The 25515-nt window shown below is 38.7% G+C and overlaps 1 protein-coding gene across 1 annotated transcript in view; it reads left to right on the top strand.

Annotated features, from left to right (window-relative positions):
• The window catches only part of LOC124775624 (brachyurin-like), a 97826-nt gene that overhangs the window by 48905 nt on the left and 23406 nt on the right, over positions 1–25515 (top strand). Inside the window, exon 4 of the mRNA XM_047250453.1 lies at positions 15148–15246. Within this exon, the coding sequence (XP_047106409.1) occupies positions 15148–15246 (99 nt within the window). The remainder of the gene's footprint in view (positions 1–15147; positions 15247–25515) is intronic.

The following is a 25515-nucleotide window of genomic DNA, read 5'->3' as shown; positions in this document are numbered from 1 at the left end:
AATTTTGCGCAGAGCATAACTGAATCATAGCTAACAATTGGTTTAATAATCATGAAAGAAGGCTGTATACGTGGAAGTGACCTGTAGACAACGGAAGGTTTCAGATAGAATATATAATGGTTAGACAGAGATTTAGGAAGCAGGTTTTAAATTGTAAGACATTCCCAGGGACAGATGTGCATTCTGACCACAATTTATTGGTCATCAACTGTTGATTAAAAATGAAGAAACTGCAAAAAGGTAGGAATTCAAGGAGATCGGACCTAGATAAACTGAAAGAAGCAGAGATTGTAAGGAGGTTCAGAGGAAGCATGAGGGAATGATCGACAAGAACAGGGGAAAGGAATACAGTAAAAGAAGAATGGGTAGCTCTGAGAGATTAAATAGTGAAGACAGCAGAGGATGAAGTAGGTAAAAAGACGAAAGCTAGTAGAAAACCTTCGGTAACAGAAGAGATATTCAATTTAATTGACGAAAGGAGAAAATATAAAAATTCTGTAAATGAACAGGCGAAAAGAAACACAAACGCCTAAAAAATGAGATCGGCATGAAGTGCAAAATGGATATGCAGCAATGCTTAGAGGACAAATTTAAGAATATAGGAGCATATATCATAGGGATAAGGTAGATACTGCATACAGGGAAATTAAAGAGACCTTTCGAGAAAAGAGAACCACCTATATGAATATCTAGAGATCAGATGGAAAACAAGTCCTAAGTAAAGAAGGGAAAGCAGAAAGGTGGAAGGAGTATGTAGAAGGTCTACACAAGGGAGACGTAAGTGGAGCCGGAACGATGAATATGACAGAATCGGGGTTTCTTGGTTTTTTCATTATAAAATGATTTGGAGTTTTCTGAATAAAACAAATCAAGTTTCACCCTTCTAAGTGAATTCTAAATGTGTTTTTTATCGCTGCACAGTTGACGCGCCGCTTAAACGGTTGTAGCGACTTGGTGTGTCACCTCTGTCGGCGCCGCCCGCTGGCTGCAAGCTGGGTTTCTTTGAGGAATTGGACAGTGTTTCGTTTTCCAACGTTGTATGGATTTGTCTCTGTGACAAGTGACTGTTCATATCACTATACATAAACACTATACCGTGTGCGTTGACTTGTGGAGTTTGCTTCGAGTTGTTTAGCTGTTCAATTTTGCGTATTGGACGAATTTTGCTCTTACCTGTTTTACGTATTTGGTTTGTGGATATCAATATGCCCCGTTTCAGCAACCGAGTGTTTAAGAAAATGGGTGGAAGAAGAAATATTTTGTTGTTTCGTAGGGAGATGCTGCTCAGACTGCTTCACCGACTACTCCAAATGAATGTGATATACCTTCTTCCAGCAAAAAACTTTGTGGCTGCAAAGAAAAATTGGAACACTGTGAAAGTGACAGTAATGATGTGAATGAAATAATTTACAATTTCTTGCTCTCTAATTTTTTTAAACATAACATATTATGACAAGTATGCAAAGAAAGAGGACTGGAATTGAAAATAATTTCACAGTGGAAAGAAGGTGTATGATATAAATGTTAAGCTAGTGCATGGCCTGCGTTGCATTTGCAAGGGCAGAGCTGCAGGTACAATGTTATGTGGAGTTATGAACTTGCCAAAATCACCAACCAAGTTTGGATTTTACAATGAACTGATGGGATCTTCTGCTGAACATATTTCTCAAGCAACAATGAAGAAAGCAGTTGAAGAAGCTGTGACATATAATGGGAATTGTAGAGATTTAACTGTTGCTTTAGATCGTTCATGGCAACGTAGAGTTCATAAATTTCTAAATGGAGTTGTGACATCTATCAGTGGAGACAGTTGCAAAGTAATAGATGTTGCTGTTATCTCAAAACATTGTAGATGAAAGGGCAATACCAAGGCCGAACAGAGTGAAAGTTGTGAAGCAAATTTTCACGGCACAAGTGGTGCGATGGAAGTAGAGAGAGTGAAAGCAATTTTTTCCAGATCACAGGAGTGGTATAATGTATGATACACATAACTATCTAGGAGATAAAGCTGTAGAGGAACTCAAACATTATGGCAATGAAATTCACATTAAAAAACAGGAGTGCACGGAGAGCAGCGCGCTTCGTTACAGGATCATTTAGTAATCGCGAAAGTGTTACGGAGATGATAGATAAACTCCAGTGGAAGACTCTGCAGGAGAGACGCTCAGTAGCTCGGTACGGGCTTCTATTGAAGTTTCGAGAACATACCTTCACCAAAGAGTCAAGCAGTATATTGCTCCCTCCTACGTATATCTCGCGAAGAGACCATGAGGATAAAACCAGAGAGATTAGAGCCCACACAGAGGCATACCGACAGTCCTTCTTTCCACGAACAATACGAGACTGGAATAGAAGGGAGAACCGATAGAGGTACTGAAGGTACCCTCCGCCACACACCGTCAGGTGGCTTGCGGAGTATGGACGTAGATGTAGATGTAGATGCAGAAGCGCATGCGGGTTTGCTTGTGCCAACTAAAGCAGACATTAGGATCCCAAAAGCATAGTGATAGTAAGACCCTTGGAGGAAGAGGAAGATTGACAGATGAAGCAATTAATAGATTGCAGAGGTAGTATGAGTGTGCTATTAGGCAAAATACAAGAAGCGTTGAGCATATGAGGAGAACAGTATGGGCATTATTTTTGCATACTGCATCAACAAATGAGCAACCACAACAAGCACTGTGCCCCACAGGTGATGACTCATGGTGTAAGTACCATCAGGAAAGGAATATGCCAATAAAAACAGTTTGACAAATGCTGTAATTGATGTAATTAAGCCGATATTCAGCAATTTATCACAGCCAAGTTTATTGGAAAAGTGTTTGCAAGGGAAAACACAAAATCCAAATGAAAGTGTAAGTAATTTAATTTCTATTTGGACTTACAAAAGAGTGTTTGTTCAGATAAAAACATTGCCTTTTGGAGTGTATGATGCAGTGGCAACATACAATGAAGGAAACATTGTCAAATGCGATGTGCTGAAACGTTAAGATTTCCAACCAGGACACAACACCATTTCCACAATGCGCCTAATTGATGAAGAAAGGCTAAGAGGTACAGGAAGAAGAGACAAAAGCCTACAACATGAAGCAAAAGGGAAGAAAAGACCAGTGAAAGGAAATTAACACTGGAAAAAGACGAGGATACTAATAATCCATCATATGGGCCAGGAATGTATTAAAAAAATTTTGGAAGCCATTTCCTGTAACTTTAAAATTTTCATCTTTGGGGAACATTTTCTCAAAAACTGCAAACAGTATATCAATGAAATTTATAACAATATTGTTTGCTTCCTTTCCTTCATTTTTATATCAAATTGTAAAAAAATATTGTATAATTCAAGAGTTATTGAAGAGAAAGTGTAAAATTTTACAGAAAAAAATAAGCATCTGCTTATAAAATTGTAAAACAGAAACCAATAAATATTTCTTAACATGGCATTATAACTTTGTAGAGAATTAGTCACTGAACACGTAGTCCAAATTTCAGAGCAATATGTTTAATGGTTTTAGAAAAAATGTTCCTTCTATTTGCTAAATTTAACATGGAGGAGATGCATTGTACCGGCTCCCTGTAAGTGATGGCAATAATACAGAAATAGAAGAGGATGTAGATATTGATGAGATGGGACATATGACACTGCATGAAGAATTTGATATAGCACTGAAAAACCTGAGTCAAAAGAAAGCCATGGGAGGAGACAACATTCTGTTAGAACTACTGATAGCCACAGGAGAGCAAGAGAAAACTCTTCCATATGGTGAGCAAGATGTATGAGGCAGGCAAAATACCATCATAAATCAATAAAAATATAATAATTCCAATTCCATAGAAAGGAGGTGCTGACAGGTGTGAAATTAGGGAAGTATTAGTTTAATAAGTCACGGTTGCAAAATACTAACACGAATTCTTTACAGAATAATGGTAAAATTGGTAGAAGGGAAAATCAGTTTGGATTCTGTAGAAATGCTGGAACATGTGAGGCAATACTTACCCTACGACTTATCTTAGAAGATAGATTAAGGAAAGGTAAACCTACGTTTCTAGCATTTGTAGACTTACAGAAGGTTTTTGACAATGTTGCTGGAATACTCCCTTTCAAATTCTGAAGGTGGCTGGGGTAAAATATAGGGAGTGAAAGGCTATTTACTATTTGTACAGGAACCATATGCCAGTTATAAGAGTTGAGGGGCACGAAAGGGAAGCAGTGGCTGAGAAGGGAGTGAGACAGGGTTGTAGCCTATCCCTGAATGTTACTCAGTCTGTATACTTGTAACCTCCCACGTCACTTATTGACCTTAACGACAGTGAAAAATTAAACTGTGTGTACCTAATGGAAATTTGGGAAAAGCAATCGTCACCAAAGTTAATCTGTCGGTAAAGAGGAAGGAAGGGTTACATCTAAATGAAAGGAAAAATGCGAATGAAATTGGTGGAAATTAATTTTGAAAAAGGGTAAAGTTAATAAAGAAAGTAAATGTGCGGTCGTTACGTTAACATTTAACTGGCGTTAATGAGATATTTGAGATTTGGGGAAAGTTACTGTCGCCAGTCCTATGGACAACTACTATAATAACTGAAAAAGAAAGGTTACGGCACACATAATTAGCACTAAAAGTGTGGCAACTGAAGGTTCACACGTGTTGTGTGAAAACTGAATGTTTGTCAGAAGTAATAAATTTCGCTACACTCTGACTTAATTTAGCAAAAGAATTAATAAATTAAAAGTTAATTTAGTGTCCAAAATTAATAGTGAACTTTTTCTCTGAAGCACTACGAAATTAAATAAAATAAGGTTAGTCTTGGGCTACCTCAACAATCATCTCAAAAGCTACCTGAATCTACACAATTTAGAAATAAGAGATTTAACTGTGAACTTGAATCAAATGATTTTGAACAATTAACAATAGTAACATTTAGTATGTACCAAGCTGAGCTGCAGTCACAGGTAAGCTAAAACATGGTAACAAAATTCGCGCTCTTAATTTGTGCTTGTGTAATCTAAATATAGTTCTGTTTGGTTATTGTAGCCAGCTATGAATACCTTAACTGAACTTTGAAATTAAAGCAGTGAAATGGAATGATATTACTTTAATGCTGGCGTTTGAATTCCAATGACACTCGGGTCTATTTCGGAAAAGGAAGGGACCCTGCTTGGTAATGCAATTGGGACAGTGAGCAACAAAGGTTCATGCTAAGTTGCTGTATTTTAGTGTTGCAAATGGAACAGTTTGAAAAGCTGAGGTCTGCCATACAGTTCTAAACCTTCACGTGCTTTCAGTCGTCCTTCTTGAGTGATTGAAGGTTTGAAGTCGTCAATCGAGGAGGTGGCGACGATCACTTATTTTCGGCCGTCGCTGTTGCACAAGCTGGATGTTGGCGCGCCTTCTTCTTGACATGGTAACCAGGCGAAACGGGCTCTTGATGTGTGCCAGCTAATGTTTCCCGTCCGCGACACCGTGCCAGAAACTATCACAGCAAGTCGAGCTCAATTACATGCTGCCAAACCCCGAAAGCGCGGGAACTCGCGTGAGCGTCACTCAACACACCTGCTCCACCGCCCTACTCCAGCTTCCTTCTGCCCGCGCTCCACACGCCAGAGATAACACTCCCCATGATCCTAAACACTTTGGTTCTCCACCCGACCTATCGATGTAGTCATTCGATAGCATAGTTTTCCCTAGGCAAGACCCAGTGTAAAAATACAAATAATATTTCCAAACAAACCAATTATACATTGACATAAATGCATATATATATATTGTTTTACAATTTGTGTATATATATATATATATATATATATATATATATATATATATATATATATACAAATTGTAAAACAATTACAATATGTTAAGATACAGAAATGTCAAATCTTCAGGTAACAAAATAAGGAAAAAATTTATAGTACAATAGATGGAAATTGGAGGATATGCGTTTCCGGCGTTACATACTGAGCAAGCAGTAAAGGAAACAAAGTGGGAATTAAAATCCAGGCAGAATAAATAAAAATTTTGAGATTTGCTGACGACACTGTTGTTCTGTCAGAGACAGCGAAGGACCTGGAAGAGCAGTTGAACAGAATGGACAGTGTCTTGAAAGTAGGATACAAGACGAAGATCAACAAAAGCAAGACGAAGATTAGAGGGAATTAGATTAAGAAATGAGACACATTTAAAATAGTAGATGAGTGTTGCTATTTGGGCAGCAAAATAATTGATGATGGTCGAAGTAGAGAGAGTACAAAACGTAGACTAGTGATGGCAAGTTAAGCGTTTCTGAAGAAGAGAAATTTGTAAACATCGAGTACAGATTTAAGTGTGAGGAGGTCTTTTGTGCAAGTACTTGTATGGAGTGCATCCACGTATGGAAGTGAAAGATGTACGATAAAAATAGTGACTGCGACTCAAATTCACGAATCATGTCTGTGCCTCCCCTATTTCGCGATAATACAAAACGAGCTGCCCTTCTTTGAGGTTTTTCGATGTCATCCGTCAGTCCCACCTGATGCGGATCCCACACTGTACAGCATATTCCAGAATAAGGCGAACAAGCATGGTGTAAACAGTCTCTTTAGTAGACCTGTTGCACCTTGTAAGTGTTCTGCCATTGAATCGCAGTCTTTGGTTTGCTCTACCCACAACATTATCTATGTGATCGTTCCAATTTAGGTTATTTGTAATTGTAATCCCTAAGACTTTAACTGAATTTACAGCCTTCAGATTTGTGTGGCTTATCGCGGAATCGAATTTAGCTGATTTCTTTTAGTACTCTTCGCACCATAAAAACATCTTATCTAAATCGTTTTGTTCATCTGATGACTTCACAAGACGGTAAATGACAGCAACATGTGTAAACAATATAAGACAGCTACTCTGATTGTTTCCTATGTCGTTAACATAGATCAGGAACAACAGAGCGCCTATAACACTTCCGTGATGAAAGCCGGATATTACTTCTCTTTTACTTGATGACTTTCCGTCTATTACTACGAACTGTGACCTTCCTGACAGGAAACCACGAATCCAGTCGCACAAGAGGCATTATTCCATAGGCACGCAGTTTGGTTAGAAGACGCTTGTGAGGAACGGTGTCGGAAGCCTTATGGAAATCTAAAAATATAGAATCAATTTGACATCCCCTGTCGATAGCACTCATTACTTCATGAGTATGAAGAGCTAGTTGTGTTTCACAAGAACGATATTTTCTGAATCCGTGCTTTGTGTCAATAAATCGTTTTCTTCGAGATACTTCATGACGTTCGAACACAGTATATGTTCTAAAATCCTACTGCGAATCGACGTTAGTGATATGGTCCTTTTTTCGTATTGGTGTGACTTGGGAAATTTTCCAGTCTTTAGATACGGATTTTTCCGTGAGCCAGCGGTTGTACTTAATTCCTAAATATGGAGCTATTGCATCAGCATACTCTGAAAGGAACCTGACTGGTATACAATTTGGACCGGAGGCCGTGCCTTTATTAAGTGATTAAAGCTGTTTTTCTACACCGAGGATATCTTCTTCTATGTTTCTCATCTTGGCAGCTGTTCTTGATTGCAATCTCTGGACTGAGGACCAGAAAAGCAACAATAAATATAACATTCGAAAAATTTTAACGCATTCCAGTCAAAAAATTTACGGTTACTGATCTGAAGAAGCTATTGGCGGTTCTTGTACTTCACTAATGGAATACAGGAATGTTGATTTGTGCATCCATCTTTCAGCGAGGTAGTTTCTCATATGGAGGCAATGGACGAGCAAGTTCCTCCTATGGAGGCAATGGTCTGGGATTCGAGAGGAGCGAGGATCTAAGCATAATCCTTAAATCATTAAACGCTAACTTGGGAATGTTATGAATCATTGACAAAGCCATTGCAGGTTTTCTGACATATCGGAGCTTGTGTTCCGACTAACGTCATCATACGAGGAGGGATTGTGGGGGGGGGGGGGGGGGGGGTTAGGGGTTGGGGGGTTTGAATAGGGAATATTTACAAATTAACACATTAGAACTTAACTTTACACCCTGGACTGTATGACATTGCCAAAATAACGCCTTGTGCGCTAATTGTGTGTCACTGGAATATAGTATAAATGAGAGGAGGTATAAGAACCAAAAACAAGACAAAACGTCCACTAAATACAGCCTCCAAAATGCGTACCTTCAGAGCTATGAATGTTTGTTTATCTTCGCTAGGGTGAAACACTTCTCTACAAGCTCTTGGTTACTACGAATAACGTATGGAATGCAGTGAGCAAATAAGAACACACTCCTTTATTACTGTCTGTGGATACAGCGTGCAGTAAACATTTGTTAGTGTTGTTACTGTAAACGGTATTCACAGTTCTGGGTAAGTGCAGAGCATACATTAGTTCTGCTGGAACCAGGCTGTGTTGTGATTAGACTGTCAAATATTTTTATTACATTGCAGTTTTACCTTTAATTTTCTTTTCAATCGTTCTGTATATTATCATATGGGACGACTTACGTGTCAGTGATGAAACCTGAGGACGTGTTAAAAATGGTTGAAATGGCTCTGAGCACTATGGGACTCAACTGCTGTGGTCATTAGTCCCCTAGGACTTAGAACTACTTAAACCTAACTAACCTAAGGACATCACACACATCCATGCTCGAGGCAGGATTCGAACCTGCGACCGTAGCAGTCGCACGGTTCCGGACTGCGCGCCTAGAACCGCGAGACCACCGCGGCCGGCGAGGATGTGTTAGATGACGATCAGTTTGGCTTTAGGAAAGATAAAGGCATGAGAGAAGCAGTTCTGTCGTTGCGGTTGATCATGAAAGCAAGACTAAAGAAAAATCAAGAAACGTTCATATGATTTGTCGATCTGTAAAAATCTTTCGACAATATCAAATGGTGCAAGATGTTCGAAATTATGAAAAATATAAGGATAAGCTATAGAGAAAAACGAGTAATGTACAACTTGTACAACAGCCAAGAAAGAATAAACAGAATTGAGGACCAAGAACGAAGTGCTCGGATTAAAAAGGGTGTGTCCTGGGGATCTAGTCTTTCCCCCTACTGTTCAATCTATACATCGAAGAAGCAGTGATGGAGAGGAAAGATAGTTTCAAGAGTGGAATTGAAATTCAAGGTGAAAGGATATGATGATACGATTCGCTGATGACATTGTAATCCTATATGAAAGTGAAGAAGAATTTCATGATCTGCTGAATGGAATGACAGTTTAATGAGTACAGAATATGGATTGTGAGTAAATCGAAGTAAGTAGCAAAAATAAGAACTGCAAGAAACTAAACATGAGGATTGATGGTCACGAAGTAGATGCGGTAAAGGAATTCTGCTACCTAGGCAGCAAAACAGCCCATGACGGACGGAGCAAGGAGAACATCAAAGCAGAGTTACAATGGCGAAAAGAGCATTCCTGGCCAACATCTAACATTAGCCTTACTTTTAGGAAGAAATTTGTGAGAATGTACATTTGGAGCACAGCATTGTGTGGTAGTGAAACGTGGGCTATAGGAAAATTGGAACAGAAGAAAATCGAAGCATTTGAGATGTGATGCTACCGACGAATGTTGGTAATTAGGTGGACCGATGAAATGAGGAATGAAGAGATTCTGCGCAGAATCGGAGAGGAAAGGAATAATAGGACATCTATTAAGACATCTGGGAATGACTTCCATGGTACTAGAGGAAGCTGTAGAGGGCAAAAACTGTAGAGGAAGACAGAGATTGGAAACATGCAGCAAATCATTGAGAACGTAGGTTGCAGGTGCTACGCTGAGATGAATAGTTTGGGACAGGAGAGGAATTCGTTGCGGGCACCATCAAACCAGTCAAAAGACTGATGACTAAGAAAAAAGAAAAAAAGTTTTATTTTCGCACTTGCCATCACAATGTAAGCTAATTACTACACACAGGGAATGGCAGACACCATGTTTTGTTATGGTCTGGCAAATAGAAGCAACTGTTCAGTTCGTGTGATGTACGCTGAAACTAATTGAGAATAGTCAGATCTTACATGCTACCAAACAGAAGACTGATGACTAAGAAAAAAGAAAAAAAAGTTTTATTTTCGCACTTGCCATCACAATAAAAGCTTGCGCCCTCAATAGTACACACAAAAATTATTTTCCCAGTGAGCTAATGTTTTAAATGGTGCGAAAATACAGCTGTGACCAAGTGCTGAAAACAGATAGTAACTGATAAACTGAACTTTTATGAATAAAACAAAAAATTAAACTTCAAACCAAAAATGCATTTCTCGGTTGAAATATGCATTCACGCAATACACATTATGCGCTGAATGAGTGTCGGTAAAGTAAAATTATTTACTTGTGCCAGGCAACGTATGATAAATGTAGCTAGTTCTGTGCATTTTAGAAAGGACAAGGACATTTTCTAAGAAGAGTATGATGAAAAATTCATACCACGAAACTGAGGGGACCGAAATTGTTTTTAGTGTTAGTAGAATTCCGTGTTAATGGTGTACGCTGAAGAGTCCAATAATGCTGTAGTTTCGATCTCGTCAAATTTTGTTAGAGAATTCGATCTCCTGCTGACATTTACCCTTGTACGCAAAAACTGAAGACCGGAAGTCCGTAAGCAATATGTTTTCGTTTTTTTCGGAAAAAATCTGTTGTTGTAATTTAAAATGTCTTTCTATATAAATAATTTTCGACAAACTGCTCGATATCGTCCACCATTTTTTCACGTCACCACTCGAATGAGCATTTCAATAGCTGCGAGTGTTTTGAATGGTGTTTCGCATCTTTATGTACTAGGGACAGAAACTGCAGTGTTTATTCAATCGTCATATTCGTCGTCGTCCATTTAAAATCCATTTTGTCACACCGCCGCGTTGTATTATAAAATACTTAAAGAATACTAAAATAAGAATTGTTTTGGTGGCATGGTAGCGATCTTTCTTAGGGCGTAGAATGATTTAGCTGAGCGGTGGGTATTTCAATGTGTTGAAATTTTTGAAGATGTCATGAGACTGCCGAGGTCAAGTTTCTTACATTTTGTCGGTTCTAATGTAACGCTGGTTAGTATTAGGAGTGAGAGGGCTGGGGATGTATGCATGACTAGCGTCGTATTTCCGCGACTAAAAGTAGGAAAACAAGGTCCTCATGGACTGCAACAAATTCGCCCGGTAAAATAAGTATCGTATGGCATTTCTGGTTGTCGGAAAGGGTGTTGTTCTTCGGCTCACTTTGCCCCCTTCTCTTGCGGAAATGTGGGAGGTGTGTCGTGTATTTATAGTGTAGGTGAGTGTAATAGTGATGGTGTAAAACCACCCAATAATGTAAAAACTTTCCCAAACATTTCATTAAATGGCTCTGGCGTCACTAACTTCCATACAGATCGCAACGTCCGTAATCGCAACATATGTAATGCATCTAAAAGACTGGGGAGAAATCCCCGCGTGCTCCTATTTGCTACGATTGCAAGTAAGTTCTTTTGATAGTGAAATTTCAAGCTTTGTGTGATACTTCAATCTCACGGTTGTAATACATTTGTGGTGTTCGTAGGGAAGTTTGTATGCTTTATAGATTTTAATTTATTATTGCGGGGTTGCAGAAAATTATCAAGAACATCTACGCATAATGCTTTTCTCGTAAACCGAATTTGAGAATCCAGACGGTAAACATATCAGTCAGCACCCACGTTTAATTCGTGGCCGTATATTTTTAAAACATAATCGCTTTAAACTTGTCCCGATGACAAATAAGGATCGTTTGAGAGATCCATCTGACATGTATGTTACCAATGACGTAAATCTTTCCTTAGAGGTTAGCCTCCCTGAAAACGATTTACCCCTAAGCGATACAGTTTTATTGGGTATGCAGGCGCAAATTGACGTAGTTTCGTTGGCGTTGAAAACATCTGCCGCGTCATATCTGTAGTCGTAGTCGATAAACCTTGGTTAGCATCACTCCAGAAATTTTCAACTCTATGCTGTTCGTTTTCATGAACGTTATAATCAGCCTTTATATGCGGAAAATTCGATATCCATTTGTTTTTCTCCAGTTCAACAGTTTTTCCACTCAAAACGATCCTGGTACAGGAGCATTCTGCGACCTAGCTTATTTGAACCAACAAGCAACGCAGTCTACACTTCATACATGTCTCTGACTCGAAATTGTGCGCTCAACCGGGAAAAAACCTTGTTCATGGTCGTCGAAAAATTAATCTGTAGTCAATATTACATATAAAAACTGCAGAATAATTTTTCGACGACTGTGAATGTAGTTTATGTCCAAAGCCGTTGGAGTAAAATATAAATAAAGCCAACATTTGTGTGTCATGCATTTTATTAAGTTTTTACAAGCTGATAACTGCCTTAACAAGACGTTTTCGAATTCCGTTCTTCGTCAACTGCCTTAAGCAGCCCCATCTTTATTTTAAGAGTCAATTAATTTGGGTCTCATGATTGCAGGAAGACAGTCTGCCAGCATATCATAAAAATTTAACTTTTCGAGTTAAGAGAATGTATGAAATTATTTCGTAATTTGTCGCCAACTCAGTATTAGTTTATGCTAAGCTGATTTTCCGGTTTAAGCATTTTCGCATCATTGTATCTGAACTCTTCAAATACAGTCACACTATTGCGAAATGCAGCTGATCGTATTTGCAGTCTTCCAAATAATTTTTCATAGTCACAACACTACCAGCGACGCTGTGTGCTTTTAATGGCGCTGTGTCAAGTCTATAGCGGTAAATTTTATTATTGTGAGACTGTTGCTGGATAATGCAAACTCTGACTGATGACAAAACAACGATTTCATAAACAAAAAGTGGCTCATGTCTGAAAGATAATCACAAAAGTAACTGGTGCTCGGTTGACTGCAGACAGATACATATTTCAAGGTGACTAAAAGCGTGACATCTTACAGAAAATGGCTACTAAGTGAGCAGCAAAGAGAAGAAAAGGCTATTTTGAATTTTTACAGCAGTCAGGCAGTCACATCGGCGCTCACTTCTCGATTCGCCCTTTTCGGCGTTAATCGTTTGCCTGTACCGGAGCACATACGATTTACACATCCACGTCTCCCTTTCTCGAACGTTAACACAACTGGCAGGGTGCATAGTTGGATGAAACTTAAGCGTACTCCCATTTCCGTTTTGTAAGTAGCAGCAGGACATATAGCTTTCGTGTATAATTTCCCAGTGTTTAAAACGTGAAGATTGTTAAAGACAGAGGTTATTGTGTTTTTACTGTGTAAAAATTCCAAAAAGCACTTTTTTTAAGAAAAATTCTGGCATCTCTGTTCCCGTCGTTCTGTATAACCAGTGAAATGCAACGTTTGAGGTATAATCCTTTTATTTTTGATGGTCTGATAATGCATTGGCTTGAACTACATTTATAGTTTCTGAGAAATTGCATTAACTGACCGTTCATTGTTCTTGGTAGACTATTTTGTCATATATTGACGACATAATGACTTCTACGCTGTTACGCTTAAGGCTGTTTGGAGCAATCAAGGGCATTCTAAGATAGGAAATCAGAGACACAAAGTGGAGAGCAAGCAAAAGTGGTAGCATTTAGGTTTCCGGAGATAAATAGTAACACTATGGCAAATTGCAACTGTTTCAGGGGAGAAGTTTCACTTCAGAGAATTAAGAGGTAACTTCATCCACGACCTAGACGCTGTCGTAAGGCGCCACTGTAGAAGATCGCCACGATAAGGCACTGAGCCGTGCGTAGCTGGTGTTCGTGCCGTTTCTTATTTTACATCTTGTTTTTTCCGTACTGCCACCTCGTTATGTTAATTTTCAATTACTAGTGTCAACGAGGTGCTGTCTTGCTTGCCCGTGAGCGGCAGCAGTAGCACTTATCGATAGAGGCCCTGCCGTATTATCTTTGCTGGGCTGCTATTACTTCCCGGTCGTCGTCTGTTTGGAGTTAGTTCGGACATGGCAGTGTTTGAGTTGGCACGCGGCACAAGTTCAGTCGGGGCGCGGCAGCAGTGAGGTCCGGACCGCCAGGACTCGACCGACATTTGCCAACACACATGATTGGAGTGGGGACGACTTTGGTTGGTGGTCGGTCGGTCGTATTATGAAGAATAAAGCAATTACGGATTATATATTTTGTGCAACTAATTATTTTTCTTAAAACAATTGTTATAATTTGTTATGTAGTTTGTCATTTCATTTGTCACATAGTTTACCTAAGTTAAATAGTTTTACATCGCATTTCACTGAAAAACTCTTCTTTTTTTTTTAGTGCTAAAGCACATACTACCAACTGTCAGCTCTGAAAACAAACTTAGATACTCGCTAGATACACCAAGCTTCACATATTTGACCGCGCAGTAATATCACAACCACATGTATTTACGCATGTTCCTGGCGATAGAGTAACAGCCGAAAATCGATTTCAGTACAATCTTGCGGAATATTGCACCAATGTCGTGGATTTCTCATTCATCGTATTCTGATAATTATTACCTACAGTTACAGAGATCATAATGTACATTTCAGTCGATTTTAATGGCTCGTTTTCAGTATAATTTAACAGTACGATTAGTTTCGACTTCCGCACTTGAGAACTTCTTCCACGGTCATTTTTAGCATAATGTCTTGCTTATTGGAATGCTTTTCTATGCATAGATTTCTGAATTATTTGACTGAGCCAAGTCAATTATACAAAATATCTCTAAACATGAAGCTACTTTTTAGAACAGGATATTCATGTTCTTTTTTGAGCAGTAAGATCGGTCACAAGGAATACCAAAACGAATGTCTGTTGGGGGCATCATTTGTCTATGTTGATAATATTCTGTGATTCACTGATATCTGAGTAAATGCCATGGTAAATTTTCGGCAAAAGCAGTTCTCCACAATAAGATAGGGACCGCACACGGTGGTACGCACATAACTGTCTTAATTTTATCGCCAAGTACACTTGGTTTCTCAGAAACCGTAGGTCGAGTGCTCACATTTTCGAAGTCATCGTAATTATCCCGATCAACTACGTTATAGAGACGTCCGTTCATTTACGTACTAAATGCGTCCATATGTATCTTGATTACTAGAATCGTAGTTCAGAGAGTAGTTTCACTGCTTCTGTGACTTCATTCTTCGAGAGAGTCCTCCGTCTTGGTTGTTCCAGGCGTATAACGAGAAATATAAAAATATGTTTCTATTTTTACAGATTACATCGGACTGGTGAACCTGCCTTCTCGCTCACAGGCGGGCAACAGCTTCGAAGGCCAGACCGCTACGGTCAGCGGCTGGGGCCTCAATACCGACAGTAAGTACACGCGTTCTACGTAGGTGGTGACTACTTTTTATGCTTTTTATTGATTCCGTCTCGTCCTGAAAGTTGGTGTAAAAGAATCGAATGTTGTTAGTGGTAATACGTTTGAAAATGTGAGTTTGCATTTATTGTATAGGTTGTCTCATGTCATACAATACGTCAAATTTTGCACGATCTGAGTAAATTTAATGTAAACTGAGTAATGTTCTCAACGCAACAAGTTTCATGGAAGTATCTTCTGGATCACTAAAATCAGTGGCGTATGAGATATGAAACGCGCCATCAGGTTTCCAGGAAAGCAATGTACTCGTACTGCGGCAGAAATTAAAAGCAGATAATGCTAATACCTACCACATGATCAACAAGGCATGGCAATTTCATAAGTTGCTGACTGGATGCATCCAGAGGAGAATAGAAAAGAATATCCATCAGGTACTGATAGAAAATCACGAGCTATTCGAAATTTACATTTGAATATCTATCTTTAAAAAATCGTCATATGTGTCAGCTTGAATAAGATATTCAGAATAATGTAGATAACCTAATGTAATACAGGAGAGATGCTTTAGTGTAATATCTATCGAAACCGCATAAAGCTAACTGAAGTTAGTTTGTAAAAGAGTGCTACAGCTCATTAACATTGCAGCATAAATTTTTTGTGGATAAGGGAAAGACGAACCTCAATGCAAGTTCCAATTAAGAATATATAGGTGTCATTTATGAGGTTCGTGGATGACAGTCTTGTCCTACGAGATATTTTACGTACTGCGTAAGTGTCCTGTTCGAGCATAGCTCTGGAAGGCCTGCAGTGCTTTATAAACACTTGATACATATGAGTTAGTACAACGTGACAACTACCGTCTGAATATGAATACACATCCTTAGCACTGGATCGTCTGCAAAAAGTTCGAACCAGATTGGCTAAATGTGATTTATCATTTAGAAGAGTTTGCTGTGGGGTAAGACACCAATGTTGAATTTGTATCTGTCCTGAGACGCCATGACCGGCCTCATTTGAACTCTTCTGTTGGGAGAGTTAATTTGGAGTTGGAACGGCTGCTTGGGTCGGGTGCGGGGGCTCATATTGGTGTGGTTCCTGTTGATTATCTCAGTAGGTGGGACTATACCAGGCACGGCCTACATCTCAACAGGAAAGGGAAGGGGAAACTGGCTGGGGTAATAGCAGGAAATTTAAGGGGTGGAGGCACTGCCATGAATGGTAAAATACCAGTGGTTACAGGTGTAGGAGCAGCACCTTTTTTAGGACAGGTAAGACAGAAAGATGTCAAGTTCTACGAGAGGTCAGGATTGAAACAAATCTTCAGTTTAGGAAAGAAATTAAACAGCACAATTCTAGCACATTGGATCACCAAACACAGCTATCAATTATAAATTTTCAACAATCACGAGAAATTTTTTCTCCACCAAGTTGTATCTCAGTCCTAGGTAATTGCATTGATGAATTAAAGTCACCCAACCCAATTGACATAATCTGCCTCTCTGAACACCATGTGACCACTGGTATAGGAACTAGGCCTAAGCACAATGAGAAACTCAGACAGGAGAGTGCTGCAAATGTTAGAATAAGGAAAGGTTCTCATAAAAGTATAATTAAAAATAATGTAAGTATATTTCATCAAAATATTGGGAGTTTAAAGAATAAAGTAGATGAGCTTCAGGTTTGTTTAGAAGATTTAGAAGCTGAGAATGAAATAGATATACTATGCCTGTCTGAGCATCACATTGTTACTGATATGAATAAGGTAAATGTAAGTGGTTATAAGCTCTCTGCACATGTAATGAGAGAAAATATGGAGAAAGGAGGAGTTGCCATATATGTCAAACGTTATCATTGTGCAAAAAGTATAGAAACAAAAAAGTTTTGTGTAGAGAAACATATAGAAGCATGTGCCTGTGAGCTTAAATTAAATAAAGGCACATTTATAATTGTAACTGTATATAGGTCCCCATCAGGAAATTTTCATCTATTTCTGAAAAACTTGGACTCCTTGTTGTGCTATCTGTCAGACAGGGGGAAGCAAATTATTATTTGTGGGGACTTCAATGTAGATTCTCTGAAAGAGGGTAATAGGAAAAATGACCTTGAAGTATTACTCGGTTCTTTCAATTTGACACTCGTTATTGATTTTCCTACTCGGGTGGTAAAGGATAGCAGCTCACTGATAGATAACTTCTTTATAGACCAAGATAAGTTTAACTAGATAAATGCTCAGCCTGTTGAAAATGGTATTTCTGATCATGGTGCACAGCTAGTTACAATATATGACATAGCTCCATTCAGCAATACTAAACAGTCCTCCAAAGTAGTACGTTCAGTCAACGATTTAACAATTGCAAATTTCAGGGAAAGCCTACAGCAGTTAGACTGGGATGAGGTGTACCATGAACCTGATACCAATTTAAAATATAATTTATTTCATGACATTTTTGTAAATGCATTTGAAAACTGCTTCCCCAAGAAAATAGTTAAATATACTCATAAGAAACCTTGTAACAAACCATGGCTTACTAAGGGTATAAAAATATCTTGTAACCGGAAAAGGGAAATGTATCTGACAGCAAGAAAGAGTGGTGACCCAGAAACTATCAAAAATTATAAAAACTACTGTGTTATATTAAGAAAAGTTATTAAAAAATCCAGGAGTATGTGTATCATGTCTGAAATCAGCAACTCTGATAATAAAATTAAAACAATTTGGAATATTATTAAAAGAGAAACAGGTCAACCAAGAGCAGAGGTAGACAGTATTACCATCAAATTGAATGAAAACTTTATGAACAAAAAGTCAGAAGTTGAAAATATTTTTAATAATCATTTTCTAAATGTTGTGGATATAGTAGGATCCAGGTGTTCATTAGAAGATGCTAGGCTGTTAATGGAAGAGACCATACCTATGCAATTTGATACAATTGAAATCTCACCCACTTCTCCCTCTGAAATTAGGAAAATAATAAACTTGCTTAAAAGCAAAAACTCACATGGAATTGATGGCATTTCCAGCAAAATACTAAAAGCTTGTTCTCAACAGATAAGTAAGATTCTCAGCCACCTGTGTAATAGCTCTCTGGAACAGGGCATTTTTCCCTGATAGACTGAAATATGCTATTGTTATACCTTTGCATAAAAAGGGGGATAGATCTGATGTCAACAATTACCGTCCAATCTCCCTTCTAACAGCTTTATCCAAAATTTTTGAGAAAGTAATGTATTCAAGAGTAGCTTCACATATCTGTAAAAATGAAGTACTAACAAAATGTCAGTTTGGTTTCCAGAAAGGTTTTTCAACAGAAAATGCCATATATGCTTTCACCAGTCAAATTTTGAATGATCTGAATAACCGAACACCACCCATTGGGATTTTTTGTGATCTCTCAAAGGCTTTTGATTGTGTAAATCATGAAATTCTGCTAGACAAGCTCAAGTATTGTGGCATGAGTGGGACAGTGCACAAATGGTTTAATTCATACCTAACTGGAAGAGTGCAGAAAGTTGAAATAAGTAGTTCTCGTAACATGCAAAGATCAGCACATTCCTCAAACTGGGGAACTATCAAGAATGGGGTTCCACAAGGGTCAGTCTTGGGTCCTTTGTTGTTCTTATTATATATTAATGACTTGCCATTCTATATTCATGAAGAGGCAAAGTTAGTTCTCTTCACTGATGATACAAGTATAGTAATCACACCTGAGAAACAAGAATTAACTGATGAAATTGTCAATACTGTCTTTCAGAAAATTACTAAGTGGTTACTTGTAAACGGACTCTCACTGAATTTTGATAAGACACAGTACATACAGTTCCGTACAGTGAATGGTATGACGCCATTAATAAATATAGACCTTAATCAGAAGCATATAGCTAAGGTAGAATATTCCAAATTTTTAGGTATGTCCATTGATGAGAGATTAAATTGGAAGAAACACATTGATGATCTGCTGAAACGTTTGAGTTCAGCTACTTATGCAATAAGGGTAATTGCAAATTTTGGTGATAAACATCTTAGTAAATTAGCTTACTACGCCTATTTTCACTCATTGCTTTCATATGGCATCATATTTTGGGGTAATTCATCACTGAGGAATAAAGTATTTATTGCAAAAAAGCGTGTAATCAGAATAATAGCTGGAGTCCAAACAAGATCATCCTACAGACATTTATTTAAGGATCTAGGGATATTCACAGTAGCTTCTCAGTATATATACTCTCTTATGAAATTTGTTATTAACAACCAAACCCAATTCAAAAGTAATAGCAGTGTGCATAACTACAATACTAGGAGAAAGGACGATCTTCACTATTCAAGATTAAATCTAACTTTGGCACAGAAAAGGGTGAATTATACTGGCACTAAAGTCTTTGGTCACTTACCAAATAGTATCAAAAGTCTGACAGATAACCAACAAGTATTTAAGAAGAAATTAAAATAATTTCTGAATGACAACTCCTTCTACTCCATAGAGGAATTTTTAGATATAAATTAAGAAAAAAAGAAAAAAAACAAAATATTAAAAAAAATAATAAAAAAATAAAAAAATAAAAATAAAAAATAAAGAAAAACAAAAAACACAAAAAAATTGTTTTATTAACTTAAGTATGTTGTTAAATTAACCTAATTATGTCATGTATTGGAAAATTCGACTCGTTCCACATCATTACGAAATATCGTATTCATGATCCATGGAACTAGTATTAATCTAATCTAATCTAATCTAGGGCAGAGCCATAGGTGGTTAAGCGAAGGACATTAAAAAAGAAAAAAAGCCCGAAAATGATCTATATTAATATCTCGTCCATAGTTTCCGGGATTTCCGAATGGTGACACTTCCAGTGACAGTTGACTCCTAGAGCTAGGGGTGGCACTAGGCAAAATTGACATGTAATGCTTAACTTCGAAACGCTTCGAGAAAATTCCACTTATTGTTGTTGTAATCTTCAGTGGCAACACTGCTTTGATGCAGCTCTCCATGCTGCTCCATACTCTGCAAGAATCTTCTTCTCCGAATAACTACTGCAACCTACATCCTTCTGAATCTACTTACTCTATTCATCATTTGGTCTCCCTCTACGATTTTTATCCTCCACACTCCCCTGCAATACTAAACTGGTGATCCCTTGATGTCTCAAAACCTGTACTCTCAACCGATCTCGTCTTTTGGTCAAGTTAAGTCAAAAATTTCTTGTCTCCCCAATTATATTCAGTACCTACTCATTAGTTACGTTATCTACCCATCCAATATCCAATAATTTTCTGTAGCGCCACATTTAGAAAACTTCTATTCTTTCTTTGTCTAAACTGCTTATCGTCCATGATTCACTTCCACACATGGTAACACTCAAGGCAAATACTTTCAGAAAAGGCTTCCTGATGTTTAAATCTATACTCGATGTTAATAAACTTCTCTTCTTCAGAAATCCTGTCATTGGAATTTCCAGTCTATACTTTGTATCCTCTCTACTTCCGCATACCTCAGTTATTTTGCTTCCCAAATAGCAAAACTCATCTACTAGTCTAATTTCCTTAGCATCACATGGTTTAATTCGACAACATTTCATTAACCTTGTTTTGCTTTTCTTGATGTACATTTCATATTCTCCTTTCAAGACAATGTCCACTCCGTTCAACTGGTCAAGTAATTTGCTGTCTCTGATAGAATTACAATGTTATTGGCAATCTTTAAGGTTTGTATTTCATCTGCCTGGATATTAATTACTACTCCAAATTTTTCTTTTATTTCCTTTACTGCTTTCTCAGTATACTGATTGAATACCGTCGGGGATAGGCTAAAAAACTGTCTCACTTCCTTCTCAACCACTGCTACCCTTTCATGCCCCTCGACTCTTATTACTGCCTTCTGTTTTCTTTTGTAAATAGCCTTTCGCTCCCAGTATATTATCCCTGCTACCTTCAGAATTTCAAAGAGAGTATTACAGTCAGTGTTGTCAAAAGCTTTGTCTCAGTCTACAAATACTATAATCGTAGGTACGTCTTTCCTTAATCTTTCTTGTAAGTCATGGGGTCAGTATTGCCTCGCGTGGTCCTACGTTCTCCGGGATCCAAACTGATCTTTCCCAAGGTCGGCTTCTACTAGTTTTTCCATTATTGTGTAAAGAATTTGTGTTAGTATTTTGCACCCATGACATGAAACTGATAGTTCGATTATTTTCACACCTGTCAGTAGCTGCTTTCTCTCAAATTATTACATTCTTCTTGAAGTCTGAAGGTATTTCATCTGTCTCATGCGTCTTTAACACTAGATGGAAGAGTTTTTTAATGGATGACTATCCCAAGGCTATCAGAAGTTCTGACGGAATATCGTCTACTCCCGGGGTCTTGTTTCGTTTTAGGGCTTTCAGAGCTGTGTCAAGTTCTCGCAGTATCATATCTCACATCTCATCTTCAACTACATCCACTTCCATTTCTGTAACATTGCCTTCACGTTTATCTCCCTTGTACAGACCTTCTATGTACCCCACCAATCTTCCAGCTTTCCCTTTTATGCTTACCACTGGTTTCCCATCTAAGCTCTTGATATTCGAACAGAAGCTCTTGATATTCGAACAGCTGCTTCTTTTTATCTGTATTGGCCTCTTTAACTTTCCTGTAGACGGTATCTATTTTTCCCGTAATAAAATACGCTTCTAAATACTTACATCTGTCCTCTAGCCATTCCTGCTTAGCCTTGTTGCACTTCCTGACAATCTGATATTTTAGTGTTTTGTATTCCCTTGCGCCTTCTTCATTTGCTGAATTTTTATATTTTCTTCTTCATCAATTATATTCAATATCTCTTGTGTTATTCATGGATTTCACTAGGGATTGTTTTTTTACGTATTTGATTCTCTGCTGCTATTTCACCTCTCAAAGTTATCCATTCGTCTTCTACTGTATTCCTTTCCCCATGATCTAGTTACCCGTCGCCTAATACTCCCTCTGAAACTCTCAGCAACCTTTGGTTTTTTCAACTTCTACAGGTCCCATCTCCTTAATTTCCTACCTTTTTCCAATACCTTCAGTTTTAATCTACAGTTCGTAGCCAATAAATTGTGGTAAGAGTCTGCGTCTGCACCTGGAAATGCTTTACAGATTAAAACCTGATTCCTAACTCTGTCTTGTCATTACATACTCAATCTGAAAACTTCCGGTGTCTCCAGGTCTCTTCAACGTAAATAATCTTCGTTTGTGATTCTTAAACCAAGTGTTAGCGACGATTAAATTATGGTCTGTACAAAACTCTACCAAACGGCTTCCTCTTTCATTCCTTTTCCCCAGTCCATAGTCACCTGACGTTTTTCCTACTCTTCCTGCTTACGAATTCAAGTACCCCATCAGTATTAAATTTTCGTCTGAATAACTTCTTTTATGTCGTCATACACTTCTTCAATTTCTCCATCTTCTGCTGAGCTAGTTGATATGTAAACAAGTTCTACAATGGTGGGTGTGGACTTCGTGTCTATCTTGGATACCCGCCGAGCGTTTCTAGGCCCTACAGTCTGGAACCGCGCGACCGCTACAGTCGCAGGTTCGAATCCTGCCTCGGGCATGGATGTGTGTGATGTCCTTAGGTTAGTTAGGCTTAAGTAATTGTAAGTTCTAGAGGACTGATGACCTCAGACGTTAAGTCCCACAGCGCTCAGAGCCATTTGAACCATTGTATCTTGGATACAATAATGCGTCCACTATGCTGCTCATAGTAACTTACCCGAATTAATACTATCTTATTCACTGTGACACACACTCCTGCATTACCCTTATGTCACTTTTTTATTTATAGCCCCGTATTCAATGCACCAGAATTCTTGTGCCTCCTGTCACCGTACTTCACTCATTCCCGGTATATCTAACTTCAACCAATCCATTTTCCTTTGTAAATTATCTAACATACCTGTCCGATTCAGCGCTCTGACATTCCTTGCTCTGATCCTTCCTTCTATTTCTAATCCTTATCTAATGTATTCAGAGTGAGAATAGGGACAAAACATAGTTAAACGAGAAAAGAGAATTCTATTAATGAATATTTAACTATAAAAGAAGAATGAAAGTGCAAAACACACAACATGGAATCCTAACAAATATACAATCATAAATCCTAGTATACACCCTATCCAAGACTGGCACAACACCTAGCGGTCAAAATGCTTCCCCTCTTAAGTTCGTTAAGAACACTGCAAAGGTTAATGTTGTAACCCTTTTGTAAGCTCTGACCACCACCTAAGCTGGAGTAGACAACGAAAAACTCAGATACAAATTAGTGAGACTGCACTTATGTGAATTTACTCTTCCCTATATTTCTTCGATTAGCATACATCACCCAAGTGATCAGAAAAGTGTCGATCTTCCCCGTCGTAGAAGACTGGCGGCGCCGTGGAGATTCAGTGTGACGTCCAGAAAATAGATACGGCTACACTATAGACGTATTATTGAGTCGGAAAACTCCTATGATTGAAGATACTCAGTTATCGCAGACGTTTACGAGACTCTGCAGTCTGATTGCCTACACTGGCCAGGAGCACAAGTGTGTCTCTAGTGCACGAACGTAAATGAAATCTTCTCAATACGAACAGCGCCACAATAAAGTACCAAACTGTTAACACATTAAGAACATCTCCCTAAAATTTGGGACACAAGGTGGACAGATCACAAAACGTTACAACTCTAACCACATTCGTTTCATTGACACTTAAAACGGAGGGCAGAACTGCTGGTAAATTTTCCGTCGCCCTCTGGCCCGAAGATAAAACACAGTCTAACAGAATGTGGCGTACAGTGATCTGTGCACCGTAAGTACCACACGCTGGAGGGTCGCCGTGCTGGGGCAAGAAGCCAGGCGTGAGAGGACTGTGGCCTACGCGAAGACGAACAAGGAGAAGCTCACCCCATCTTCGTGGCTGAAACACCGCCGCGTAGTGCGCTTTACTAGATGCACCATGTTAGCTGTCACATCCAGTTACTCCCATTGCGGCATGACTCTGTACGTCAACAGCGAGGCGACAGTGTGCAAGGGGACGGCACAGTGAAATAACTGAGGATCACGACATGCCTCCTTCGCTGCTACATCTGCGCTTTCGTTCCCCGCAATATTCATGTGCCTTGGTACCAAGAAAAAAGACCTCCCTCCACAGCCATTGTACTTAATGGAGGTGTCTTGTATATTCTGTCCCACTTTCACTTCTGGGTACAAGCATTATATAGAATGACGGTCGCTCAGAGAAACTGAATAGACAAGGAATTTTGCACTTGAAGCAGCATCGTATCTGCTCCAGTGCCCGCAAGAACGTATGAAATTCCCCGTCGAAGGCAGTTAAGTTCCGAGGCTGCTGGCCCTAGAGAACTCGATCAACAGGGCAACCAACGGAGTCCTGTTTCGACGAATCCGCAAAGACAGCTGTAGAGTTGTGTTGCCCAGTTGCAATGTCATAAAATAATGTGGTTAAAAACATACGCAGTAATGCAAACAGTCCTGTATGGCACTAAATCTAATATTGTTGTGGGCCTCTGCAGTAACCATGGTGGCAATCGGTTAAAATCCTGGATTTGTGGTTGTACATGCTCCATACTTATTGACTGCAGCACAAGCCGTGCACGGATGCCAAATGGTCATTGCGCTTGTGGGCGATGGGAGAGAAGGTGTAATCAATAACCAAAAGGCACCAAAACATCACTACAATTGCAAATGCAATCATGTTCTGTATATCTGGTTCCAAACTTCCTGCACGTTTGACCAACATGTGCAGATTGATTGTAATTGCATGTTAATCGATACATACCAGACCGACTATATTTATCAGCGTCGGTATTATGCCTTCCAAGTCTCCTCTGTATTGTGTTGTTTTTTCGGTATCTGTAGCATATTGCCTACTCAGTTGCTGCAAGTCATTAAGTGCCTTTTGTTACTTACTATCTGCTGACAGTATGTGAGTAATGTCGCCTATCTCCTTCACTCCCTTCCCCCACACCATCTCTCTCTCTCTCTCTCCATCTCTTCCTGTGTGTGTGTGTGTGTGTGTGTGTGTGTGTGTGTGTGTGTGTGTGTGTTTCTGTCTATTGTGTTACGTGTTCGCCGTTTTTGTATTTTCTTGTTTATTTTGTCTGCTGGCTTTGCATCGTACCGATTCTCCTGTGCAGTTCATTTTATCACGTTCAGTTCTTCTGTGTAGTCACGTTTGTTCATAGATGTACTGTTCAGTCTGTGTAATAAATATTTGAAACTGGCTTCTTTGTAAGTTATGGAGTGATTAGATTG

This window comes from Schistocerca piceifrons, chromosome 2 (genome assembly GCF_021461385.2).
Source record: "Schistocerca piceifrons isolate TAMUIC-IGC-003096 chromosome 2, iqSchPice1.1, whole genome shotgun sequence".
Taxonomy (NCBI): Eukaryota; Metazoa; Arthropoda; class Insecta; order Orthoptera; family Acrididae; genus Schistocerca; species Schistocerca piceifrons.
This window is presented reverse-complemented; position numbering and strand designations above follow the sequence as displayed.